This window comes from Mesitornis unicolor, unplaced genomic scaffold, assembly GCF_000695765.1.
Source record: "Mesitornis unicolor isolate BGI_N332 unplaced genomic scaffold, ASM69576v1 scaffold21612, whole genome shotgun sequence".
Lineage (NCBI taxonomy): Eukaryota > Metazoa > Chordata > Aves > Mesitornithiformes > Mesitornithidae > Mesitornis > Mesitornis unicolor.
The window spans coordinates 35,003-48,166 of NW_010167413.1; the positions used below are offsets into that span (position 1 = coordinate 35,003).

General features: G+C 36.3%; 1 protein-coding gene across 1 annotated transcript in view; it reads right to left on the bottom strand.

Moving 5' to 3' along the window:
• Positions 1–12,764, bottom strand: part of LOC104536150 (contactin-5) — a gene marked incomplete at its 5' end in the record, with an annotated part of 38,111 nt that extends 25,347 nt beyond the window's left edge. Inside the window, 3 exons of the mRNA XM_010178695.1 lie at positions 1,959–2,029; positions 12,037–12,186; positions 12,606–12,764. Of these exons, the coding sequence (XP_010176997.1) occupies positions 1,959–2,029; positions 12,037–12,186; positions 12,606–12,764 (380 nt within the window). The remainder of the gene's footprint in view (positions 1–1,958; positions 2,030–12,036; positions 12,187–12,605) is intronic.
• Positions 12,765–13,164: the final 400 nt, after the last annotated feature.

The window sequence follows — 13,164 nt, forward strand, 5'->3', positions numbered from 1 at the left end:
GTTTGCAGTAGACAGTTGCTATAGAAAAAGCCAGAAATACAGGAGAAGTAGCAGAACCCTTGGGTTTCACTGCAATTGCTAAAGAGACAGTCTGTGGGTTAAAGTTACATGAATAAAATGTTGAGTCTGCTGAGTAAGTGTAATTCAGGAACCTAGGTAAGTTAGTCTTTTCCTGAATTCCCAGAGACCCCTATACCATCTTGGTATCTCTTCAGACTTCAAAGCACTTTGTTGAATACCCGTTGTCAGTCCAATAACACTTTTTTGGATCCTGCAAAAGCACAGATTGACTATTCTGGAGATATGCTAACTTGCACTGTGGTTTTGCCTTATTGAATCACAGTGGCTAAACCAGACAGCACAGTAGTCTGCAGTGAGTTCCATAGAATTAGTTCTTTAGCAGAAATTTTAGCAGTTACTTTTAATTCCTTGTTTTTGTGTGTTATGCTCCATCTTTTTACCATTTCTTGAAGAGAGATAGTGACTATAATTCAAAATGGTAGCAATCTTTCAAACTATTAAGAATGTAAATATGCTCACAATTTGTGTTTGACACAGATGAAATACCATGACATTTCTGTGATCTTAACTTGATTAATGACTTTATGCAATTTAAGATGTATGTGAAACTATAGTGGGCTGAAAGTATTACCACTAAGAAGAACAGCACCAGATGGAAACTAGGAGTTAATCTGAAACAAGGGGAAAGGATCAATATCTTCTGTCTTAATGGCAGTGTGCAGTCCTTAGCTATAAGTGAAGAAGCATCAGTTAGCTTTTTTTTGGGAAAAAAAGGTTTTCAATTATTACTAAAAGTTATGTTATGGCAATTACTAATTCTTAACTGTCTGTTGTATCTGTAATGCAGGATGGGACACCCATGGGTCTCTGGTTTCTTTTGGAAGAAGACTTCAACCCTTAACAGAGAGGGAGATATAACACAATCCAGTAGTCCTCCAGTCCAGTCACTTGGGGAACACCATAAGCACATTTTATATGAATACTACATACTAATATATCGTATTAGGGACTGGGATTAGTCCCGTTTACATCAGATAAAGTTTTAGCCACCTGATGTTTTTGTTTGGGATTCAGCAAATTGTCTCCCAATAGGAGACATGCTCTGTTTATATTTTGTCAGTTCTAAGCAAACAGAAAAATGCTTTCTCAGGTGTAGCTCTCACAAGGTAGCTTTAGTTGAGAAAGACAGACATGCCAACAGAAAAGAGCCTCTTCAGATGTCCTGATATTTGTCATAATCAGAGTTCTGTATGTCCTTTAAAATTTGAATCTCTCTTCAAGTTGGATAGGCTAAATTTTTTTATTAAACTCTCATGTCTTTATTTGATGGAATGTTTATCGGTTATATAAATAATTTGAAACTCTTCATGATTAGTCTAGAAGCTTTGAAAATGACACAGTAAAAATCTCTGTTCTACTGTATTATTTATGATTAGCAAAGCAAGCAACTTCCACTCCTCCAGTTGCCCATGGCACAGTCATACATCTGCATTGCATTTTGCATTACAAATAACTTCTCAAATTAAAGGTCTATTGCAGCTCCTTAGCTTTATATTTTTATGAAGGACTTAAAAAATAATAATTCTTTGTTAAATTAAGTTTAAAAATAGTTACAAGGCTGTCCTTCTCTTAGGTATTATTTCATCTGGTGTATCATTTACACAAGATTCAAGAAAAGTCAAATCAGCCTGAGCAGTAGATCATGAAGAAAAGACATGAATTAGCACAACTTTGGAGCTGCGGCTGCATGGATTAGATTCACTATAATGCCCTCTAAATCCACATTACTTTAAAACTTTAGAACATATTTAAAGAACAGTATTTTGTGTTCATGTCTTGCCAGGTTTTGCTGTAAGGAAACCCCAGTACAGTACACTTTACTTTGCCCTCAAAGAAGTAAACACGAAACAAAACTTTTAATCAGAAAAGTCCCTTACCTCCCATGCTATTACTAATTCATGTCGCCTTCCACTTCTGCCACTTACATTAGCTGGAGGTATCTTTGGAACTGTGAGAAAAAAAAAAAAGCAAAACCCAGAATTTCCAAGTTATTGACGTTTTCCCCATAGTAATAACTTGCTGCAGAAGACACAAGGCTGTTAAATCAGAACAGACATAACAAACATAGCACTCTGTAGAGTAAATTACAGAGAAAGAAAATTTGTTTAAATTTCATTTCAAAGAATGCTACAGTCAAGCTCATAAACTCAAAAAAGCATAAGAAGAGGAAAAAAATGAAATAAAAAGCTGTTTAAGCACTAAGCCTCTTGCAGATTAGTCAAATTTTCAAGGTACAGATCATCAGGAATTATCTTGTTAACATTTGTATTTTTTGAATAGAAAATTCAAAATCAAGCACCAGAGAACCTGACATATTTCAGACTTTCGGTAAAATCTTTGGACATAAATAATATGTGTCTATTATTTCCAGGTCATTGGTGATCTAGAATGTTTTGGTTCCTGTAAATCCATTCCTGTATGTTTTACCAAGGAGCCAATTTTCAGAAATTTTAAAGTAACCATCTTTAAATACCCCTTATCCTTTTTGACAAAATGCTGGAATCAATACTTTCTTTTAAAATTGAGACCACTATTATGACTTTAAAAGTACATATGAGCAGCTGACAAAACTCTTTAAAAGAAATTATGACTATCATAATCAGTGTGAACTGTTTTATCATATTTTGTAAACTTCAGAAATCTTAATTTTTCCATTGGAATTGGATAATTTATTTTCTCTTACTTAGTGCCTCTAATGAAACTCCTAAAATGACTAATGTTTTGAGTTTATTTAATTTGTGGAGGTAAGACTTGCATTATTTATTGGAGTACATATATCTTAAGATATAAACTTTCTCTTTTCTTCCTTAGAGCAGTACATAGGTCATTGGTAGAGATATACAGAGATATTAACTGTTAAGGTCTTATTGCATGATGCTTAGCTTATTTATTGAATAGCACTGTACCTTTGAACTATACGAATTGCATCTGATTTACACTGTTGGAAATGAGGTAAGAGCCCTTTTATCTGTGGTTCTTACCAGACTGAAAGGGGAGACTGACTTCTGTGTAATCAGATGACCAAATTGCTTTGCAGATTAATTTTAGCTACTGAGAAACCAGGTATCCAAGCTGAACTTGTGGTCCAGGTCCCCTTTTCACTGAATACAGAGCTTTGGGGGGGGGTGGGGGGTGTGGGGGTTCATCCCACCCAAAGCTAACTGTCTAAACAATGAGGAGAATTGTTTAGACTCTACTGATTGGAGACATGTACTAGTTTATACTAAGACCTAATCTTTACATGGCAAAAAGTTAATCAAATTTTCCCATCAGAAAGAGAATTGCCCTCTGGATTTAAAAGAAAAAAAAAAGAAAAGAACAAAAATAAACACTGTGCAACACTTGGACCACCCAAAGCTAACTGTCTAAACAATGAGGAGAATTGTTTAGACTCTACTGATTGGAGACATGTACTAGTTTATACTAAGACCTAATCTTTACATGGCAAAAAGTTAATCAAATTTTCCCATCAGAAAGAGAATTGCCCTCTGGATTTAAAAGAAAAAAAAAAGAAAAGAACAAAAATAAACACTGTGCAACACTTGGATGAATGTTCTGCAGTGAAAAGATGCAGATGAAGAGTCATATGCCAGTTAATTAGGATGCAAAAATTATGATGTCATCTCTAATGGAGCATATTTAAACCTTATTAAGCACCTAATTTTCTCATGCCTTTCTAAGACATTTTTTGGTGAAGTTATAAAGATAAATTAACTTTTTATGTAGGTCCCATGCTACTGATGAGAGAGTATGCTGTACTCCTGTGAAGCATTCAATGTGATGGACTTCTACCTGCAATGCCCTCTTACTAGAGAGTTCTTGTTAACAGTTTTGCAGTCTGAAGAAGCCCTATTTAAACGAATAAATGTTAAAAGAATAAAACCGTCAAAACGATGAATTTCTTTTGCACCAAAGTAAAATGTACATTCACAGAGTGAAACTCTCTCAAATGAATAACCATTAAAAGAATAAATGTGTCAAAGGAATAAATTTCCTCTGCACTGCACCAAAGTAGAGTATACACAGTTAGATGGGTTCATTTTGAAATGAGTAACTGTTAAGTGAAGAATACTATTAAAAGAAAACATTCTTTGCCAGGCACCAAGTTTATATATTAGCAACTCTTTCAGCAGCATCACCTATATATGTGTTAAATCTGAATTTATTCACTCATAGTCTAATTTTATCGCCATGCAATTAGTGACTTCCCAATCTTTATGTTGTTAATTCTTGGCAGTGACACTCATGGATATGCACTTGCACCAAATACGCAAGTATGATGACTAACTTGGCTACTGGGCACAGGATCCCTGTGGCTGGGGACAAGGACATTAAGATATCTTTTCTTTAGTTTTTATGAAAACTGAGAAACTCAGTATTATTTCTCCGGAATAAATACATCTCAACTAGTAGCAAAGAGCTCTTTGCTATGATAAAGCTCATTTAATGAGAAGATGAGAGAATGTCACCTACTGGAGGATGAATCACTCCTTGGCTTAAAACTGTTCCTTAGGATCATAAAATGTCACTATGCTTAGCTTGATCATATGTCTGTAATTCTAATTAAGTCTTCTCATTAGCTCCTTTGCCAGCTACCTATTCTCACTTGTCTCCTGTTTTATTCTTGCAACATAAGCTCTTTGGCATCAGGTCATCTCTTCTTTTCTTTAGTTTCTTCAGCCACTGATAGGATTAGGAGCTAAAAGCCAAGTCTCTACATTGTTCCCAAAATGCAAACCACAAACTGTGTTCTGAAAGCTGTAGGGACTAGACGTAGCTCACAGTTCACAGTAAATAATGGGTGTATGCTGGCACATGTTGATATTGAAACCTCCACTTAAGGCAAACAAGCAAAAGTGTTGAAATGACTTTACTGAGAGCTTAATTTGAATACAAACAGCAGGGCTGGGGTCTTTTCTTGTTTTCCATTTTCATGGAAGTATTGCGATACACTGAAAATGAACCAAACAAAACAAGATCTGTAATATTTTCTCTAAGAGCGGGTATGAAGAATGTAGCCCTCAGGTTTCCTATGAAGCATTTGACAATATACTTAAAATATAAATGAAGAAAAGGTGATATGGAAAGGTAAAGCTTAAACATGAAGCCACAGCCAACTGTTTACTAAGTCTTGTGTATCTTGTCATTACAAGCTAAATGTGCATGAAAAGCAGTGGGTTTTTTTAGGACAAAATGTAGGCACAAAACTGATTTTGCTCAGGGCTTTGGATATGAGAGCAGTGGTTATAAAGTGCTGAAGAGTCCCAATAGTGCCATCTATATATTTTAAATCTGTATTTAAATGTAAGGTTTGGAGAAGCTTTTGGAAGTGGTAGGTAATACCATACCTATGAAACCATGAACATTTGGGGTAGATATTAGCTTTTCTTTCAGAGTTCCACAGTATCCAACATTTTTAAAACTGCTCTGTGCTTTAGGGTGCTTAAATTAGATTTTTGTTTAGTTTTTAAAAATCTTCTCTCTTCCCTCTATATGGGTGATGGATTTTCTGATGGGCTTTTAATTTTTTTTATTTTAATGAAAACTGTGGGCACTGGTAGACTGTAAAGATGAATCCATTGAAAGATTTTGGGCACTCATTTTTGAGCAAAATATTGAAAATTATTACATATAAAATGTTGACATTATAAAAAATTAAACATAACAATTTGTGTCTTAAAAAGGGGCAGCTTTTTAATTTTACTTCAGCTTTATTTAAAAATACAAAAATTAAAACTAGAAAGGCAAATAAGAGTTTTAAGTTTTATCCAAAATTATAATTTTACTTCAAATTTGCTAAAGAAAATAAAGAAAATCAGCTTTATCCTCCTCATTTTAACCTCAGGGAGTGAACTGAAAAAATATTTTAAACTGCTCAAGCTCTAGATTCCTTTTCCTTTAGAAAAGAAAAGAAAATGTCACATTGAACTTGGAAAAACTGGAAGTACTTGAAATACAGTTCATCCCCTCTTTAACATTCTGATCTTGTAAAGAAATTTAAAAAATGTTATTAAATGAATAATTAATAATTTTAAAGTGTTTGTGTTTTGTCTTTTTTTCAAGAAAATGTCAAGTGGCTTTTTTCAATTCTGTATCTTTTGTTTACTATGGTGAGAAATGACAGATTCTTAATTTTGCAGTGTGTCTTAATTTTTGTGCAGAATAAATAAATATTTAGTAGCCAAAATTATAATTGATTGTAGTATTGCTGTAGAAACATGTAGGTAGATTTAGTTCCTATCCCTCAGTTTTGCAATCTGAAGAGGTGAGATACAAGGAAGACAAAGAGAAGCCTTACTAACCTCTTGTTTTCAGAGTAATAAATGCTAATGTAAGTTGCCCAGATTTACAGAGAGTTATCTGATAAGCAACTGAGTCTAGATTTCCCAAATCTATACCTTCATCTCAAGATCTTTCTTACTCTGCTTGACTCCTGTATTCATGAAGATATATTCCACATGGATATTTTTTCTATAAATTCTGAAACATCTTGTCAAATAAAGGAAAATGAAACAAAATGTTGATATTGCTACACTTTTTGGGGAGATTAATTATTAAACTTGGCTTTAGTTCTTACAAAACTGTTTGCTCAAGGTACAGTTGCAGTTATTTATTTATTTTAGAACTTTTTATATCTTTTAAAATATGGATGCAGTTTGAAAACTAAATATTATTAGCTGAGGAAAATGTATGAGTGGGTGGAAAAGGGTCTGTTGCCAGCTTGGCAGAATTTACTAATGTGAGGACCAAAGCAAGAACACCTTCAGCAGTTTTTTCTTCTCAGTTTTTTTTTCCCTTTATATATATGTATATATATCTCCTGCATTACACATCTGGGAAACACAGGGATGCTAAGTGAAAACCCTTTCACTGTGTGAAAGGCCAGCTCTCAAGTTCTCACCGTCCCAGGAAAACTTTTCACATCTCATCTCTTCAGGAATGAAATGTAGTGTGCCACCATCTCAGAAGCATATGATGCACTGCATTCAGCTGCCGGAAAACAAGAATGCCCTAAGTGGTCTTAGGATCTGTATTTCTGTTTTTCTCATTTTCTCCGTATTTTTAATATTTGTAATTTAATAGGAGATAGAATTCAATTCTATTCACTGATAATAGTGGCATGCATGGCTGTGGGACAGAGTCTGAATAGCCTCCAAATCACCATGTGTTAGTAGCTTATTTGTTCTAATATATCCATGCAGTCAATGATTACCACCTACTTCTCCTTTTGTTTTTCCTGATTGAAAAGCACATTTTCTACAAAGGCTTTAGTAGTGCACATAATTATCTACAAATGCCACATATACAGCAGGTTATTCATTTTTTTTTTCTAAAGCAAAAATATTTATGTTGATGGGAGAAGCTGAAACTTCTTCTATACAGGTCACAAACAAATAAAACACCACCCCCAACAACAACAGAATGCTAAAACAAAGCCAGTCTAAATCTGATAACTTTTGTCTTGGGACAGAGGCATTTCTTGTTATGCTATGAAGAAATTGTAGCTGAGAATAAGGGCTATTTAATGGAAAATAAAGACTTATTAAAATAAAACCTGTGTACAGCTGCTCCTAATAGACTGCACTACATTGTTACCTCATAAAATCAAGTTTGCATGCATGATCCGCAGGTTAAACTCTGATTCTACTCAATTTCTCTCTCCCCATGTTTCCCTATGAATAGATAATGTAACTGATGCTTTGCCTCCAGGCTTCAAATGCTCGACTGCCTTAGTAGAATGCCAGACATGTTTAAATTCGTGTTATTGGCTCTTTTCACCTTGTGGACCTGTAAAATATGTATCAAGGCTACAACTGACAGAAATGCAGCAGCTGGCTATAAGTTAGATGTGCCAGAAAATTGCAGTATTATCCATTCCAATGAAAGTAGCTATGAGAAGCAATCATGTTAACTAAATATGAACTAAGTAACAAGATCAGGGTTTAATTAGAAAATTAAAGCAAGTGGAAACCTGTTTATTATTCTGTTTACTTTCTTACACCATCCCAAGTATTGTTTCCATGGGTATTATTAGATAATGGACTAATATCAAATGTTACTATCTTGGGAAAGAAGTGATAAAATAAGTGAGATATGGGGAGAGAAAAAGACTTTAGTCTCCAGTCAAATTAGGTTGTGCCATTAAATTACAGGTGCTGATTTCCAGTTAAGTATAAAATAATGGAAGTAGAATCACACATTAGCTGCCTCTTAGGGTTGTCTACACAGCCCATTCAACCTTGTGGATCTCAACTCTCATCTGAGCATGAGCCACAGTCATCTTCTCTGTGGGGACACTGATGCTTCTGAGTTTCACCCAGTGCAGGGGTAGCCTGCCTGTCTGAACTTGTGGGCCACTTCTAACATCATGGTAAAAAGCCAGGTTACTCTGCCTCAGTCATGAGTAGAGAGGTTGATGTCATGTTCTTTCTGAAATATAATGCCCTTTCACATAAATGTTTTTTTTTAAGAATTTAAATCTATGATATTAGAACTGCAGTCCATGTTAACAGAAATTTTTTCTTGAAGCTTATAAATAAAAAATTAGTATTAAGGAGATTCTGAAAAATAATGGATTCGAAAAAGAATGGATCACTGGATCCATTAAGAAAGATGTTAACGTGCTAATTTTTAAAATCATATATGAAACCCAATGAAAGTTATTACCAGCTTTCCTATTTCTTTGACTTTGGCATCTAAAAACTATATCAAGGGTGGTGTGCACACAGTCACTGAAAACTCTCTCAGAGGACAGAACTAAACAGGCTCTGGACTTCAGGAATATCTGGAGATTAGGAAAAGGTGGCTGCCGGAATGAAGCAGATCATGAAGCCTTTGGCATTTCAAGAGTGCCATAAAGATTATAAGAAGCCTGCTATTTTGCAAAAAGTTGTATGTGTAACAGGGTGGGGGGTTTTGGTTGATTCTTTCTTTAAAGCAGAGTCCATTATGTTATTGTTCTGACTTTACAACTCTTTGCAGGTTCTAACAAATTGAGAAGTTAAATCTTGTTTGTAGCTCCCATCTTCTCACTTCCTCTACAGAATAAAAAAATGATGCCACATCTATATTTTTTAATTAAAAAAACCCCAAAACTCAAACCCCGAAATCATTCACAACTGAAACAGAAACCAAACTTTTTCTTAAAGAAAGTTCTTTTTAAATTGAGGCGATGGCAACAGATTTCTGCTGTATGATGCCATGTTAAGCAAGCACAAAAAATAAATTCAGTATCAATGTCTCTGAAGGCTGTTAAGTTGTTTTACTGGCACTTGTCTGGATTTCAATGTCATACTACAAAACACTCACTTTTAACACCACATTCGTGCAGCTGTAGCAAAAAGATATTCCTAACTGGGAAGCTGAAAGTCATAGAAACATAGAATCATTTGGTTGGAAAAGACCTTTAAGATCATCAAGTCCAACCTGTTCATTACTAAACCATGTCTCTAAGCACCTCATCTACCCATCTTTTAGAATCCTCCAGAGATGGTGACTCCACTATTTCCCTGGGCAGCCCATTACAATGCCAGATAACCCTTTCAGTGAAGACATATTCCATAATACCCAATCTAAACTTCCCTTGGGGCAACTTGTTACTTGGGAGAAGAGACCAACACCCACCTCACTACAACCTCCTTTCAGGTAGTTGTAGAGGGCAGTAAGGTCTCTCCTCAGCCTCCTCTTTCCAAACTAAACAACCCCAGTTCCCTCAGATGCTCCTCATAAGACTTGTTTTCCAGACCTTTCACCAGCTTTGTTGCCTTTCTCTGGACATGCTCCAGTGCCTCAATGTCCTTCCTGTAGTGAGGGGCCCAAAACGGAAAACAGCATTCAAAGTGTGGCCTCACCAGTGCTGAGTACAGGGGCACAATCTCTTCCCTAGTCCTGCTGGCCACACTATTCCTGATGCAGGCCAGGATGCTGATGGTCTTTTTGGCCACCTAGGCACACTGCTGGCTTGTACTCCATCAGATCAACCAACACCCCCAGATCCCTCTCTGCCAAGCAGCTTTCCAGCCACTCATCTCCAAAGTAAACAAGTAAACATCTAGTGTGGCCTTTTTCCTATGTGAACTAATATGTTATTGATTTATTATTCAAGAAGACCTGCATTATTATTAGCTACAGCACCGTTTATCAGGAGGAGCCTCATGTACTGTACAGATCATTGCTACTTGAGTTAAAGACTTCCTTCTGATGGCAGCAATAGTGGAATATTACCCAGAAAAGAATACCAATCACCGAGTGAAAATACACTGCACACTGCATGCTATGTCTGTCCCACAATTGTTTTCTTCTTTACTGAATGTTATTATAATTTATTAATTTATTTTTACAAATGTAAAATTGCAATGATTGTCCAAAGGAATATTGAAATTGTATGTATAGATGTGCAAGAAGATGATTTTCACTGAAGTTGTAGGAATATGTTTTAGTAAATATAGTTTTTGTTTGGTAAACAGTGGGAAAGAAAAAGCCTAGAAACCATGACAGCTAGATGAAATTTAGCATTTTCAAAATTCAGTTTGTGAGAAAAACACTCACTCACAGATTAAACAGGGAACATATTCATAAATCTGAAATAACATAATCCCAGAGGTGCAGCCTGCTGCACGATAAACTTATTCCAGAATGTTTGTGTCCTCTCTGATATGTACCACCTCAATAAAGAGCTCATTCAAACATTTGCATCCAGCAGAATTTTCATTGCCAATGAACTACGGTACTATATCAAGGAAGAAATAATGGTGATGAAATGGAGTTTTTTTGAAAATCATTTGAGATGAAAGTAGCTTGCAGTTTTTGTTTCATTTTCTTTTCTTCCTTTTCTTAATGGAAAAATATATATAGCATCTGAAGCTTCTGCTGTAAGGTCATCAAGTTTCACACTGTGAGGAGCTTGCAGAAGATGAGAGGGAGGGCTGGAAAGGAAGCATACTTCCACATAATGGGAACCAAATCACTTCAGTGCAGTTCTGTGATTGCACAGTGAAATTTAATATCAGCTAGCAATGACACAGTTATCTAAAGCAGAAAAAAAAATGTTTTATTACAACTGAAGATAGGTTTGTTAGACTGCCTCTGAAACAGTGCATCCAATTCTGGTGCCACAATGAGAGAGATATTGATCAGCTAGGGCAAGTTCAGGGGAGGACACTGGAATGGTGGTGCTGGGGCACTTGTTTCATGAGGAGACGATAGGGAAGCCGGGCTTGTTCAACTTGGATCAGAGATAACTATGGGGGACCTAACAGCAGCTCCCAGTGGCTACAAAGAAGTCATTGAGGAGACAGAGATGGGCTCTTTGTAGTGGTGCAGGGTGGGAGGGCAAGAGACAGTGGTCATAAGCTGAAATAGTGGGAGTCCTGGCTGGATATATTGAGAGAAAAATCACAATGAGATTAGTTAACTGCTGGCACAGGTTTTCCAGAGAGGATGTGTGATCTCCTAAATTGGAGGTTTCAAAGACTCATGTGAACAAAGCCCCAGGTAACCTGCTCTGAAGTAATTTTCCCCAGCTTTGAGTGAGAGGCTGGACGAGAGATCTCCCAAGATCCCGTCTAGCCCAAATTATTCAGTTGATTCTGTAGTTCTAAGAAAATCTGCCTAAACATTCTGCTGTGAATTTTTACAGGTGGCACATAGACAGATTGGTGAACTATGGAGCAGAGGCAGAAGATAACATTGTGACATTGCCACTGTAATTCTTATACTCTACCTTAATAAGAAGGCAGAGTAGGGAATGGGTTTATTTGAAATTTCTGTAAATTAAACAGTATTCCTGTAATTAAAACAAACTGGCTCCCCAATTCAAGGAATATAACCCTGGAACAGTGATGACTGAACACACAGATGTGTACCAGTGAGAGGAGAATATGACTATTACTATATTAAAATAGTGGGTTTTTTTCTGGTAGTCCTGGAAGATTAACATTTTAATCCTCTTCTTACCTGCTTCGTTGGTTCTGATCAGTCGTGATGGTGCACTTGGGTCTCCGGTCCCAATTTTGTTGGTTGCTACAACTCTGAACTCATACTCCACCCAAGGGTTCAGTTCAACAGCCATAGCAGACTCCATGTCACCACTTATCACATCTGGAACTGCAGAAAGTAAAGAAATGTGTATGTCACTCAGAAATCTGAAATTCACATGAAGTGTCTCAAAATGGTAGACTTTGTGGTGCAATATGGCCATTAGAAATGATAGACATCAAGGATCTAATATATCAGAAATCACAGCTAGATTTTTGGCACTCTGGTACTCCTGAAAAGATACAGGTTGAAGAATATAGGGGAGAGCTTTCTGCTTATTCACAGATGCGTCATGAGAGGTGTCTTTGTGTTGTCCTTTCAGAGCTGTTGCTAGGTAATGTGAAAGAAATGAAAAAAGGAAAAAAAAATCAGTGCGTTTAATTTATCATTGTTCTCTTAAGATTATCTGTTCCTGCAGTTGCTGGTGGTTATTATTGTGATGAGCAGTTTTGAATAGTCTACTTGTGCTGTTTGAAAGTTTTTCTCACCTGTTTTTACAGTCTGCCAGCCAAGAGAAAATGGACTGCGTGCTTGCAGGTTGTAGAGGGAGATAGGGCTGTGATTGTCTGCCCCAGGACTCCAGGAAAGTGTTGCTGTGGTGTCTGTAATTTCCTCCACTATTACAACCCCTGGGGGACCAGGAGGACCTAGAAATAAAGTGGAATAATCAAACAGTCCACACCATCATTGCGGATGAGCAGCAATAATACAGGAGATGCATTCTGTAGGGACCCGGTGGAGTTCAATATCCATTAAATACAAGGGTTAAAATGCACACTACTATATCACGGAGATACTTCATTTCCATGATTTATGCTGGTAAATTGTGATTGTTTCTACTCTTTAAATGCTGTGTGGGTGAGTATCAATTAACTTGTCAGAGTGACAGCAGGAGAACTAGAAGTAGAAACAGATTAAAAAAAATATCCTCCATTATAATTGTTCTGAAGCTAAAATTAGAGGGAAAAAAGAGCAACTCTAAGAAGCATCCAGGCTAGACTGAAGGGTCGCAATCAAATCTTCTCTTTGTGTGAGATTTGTCAGCAG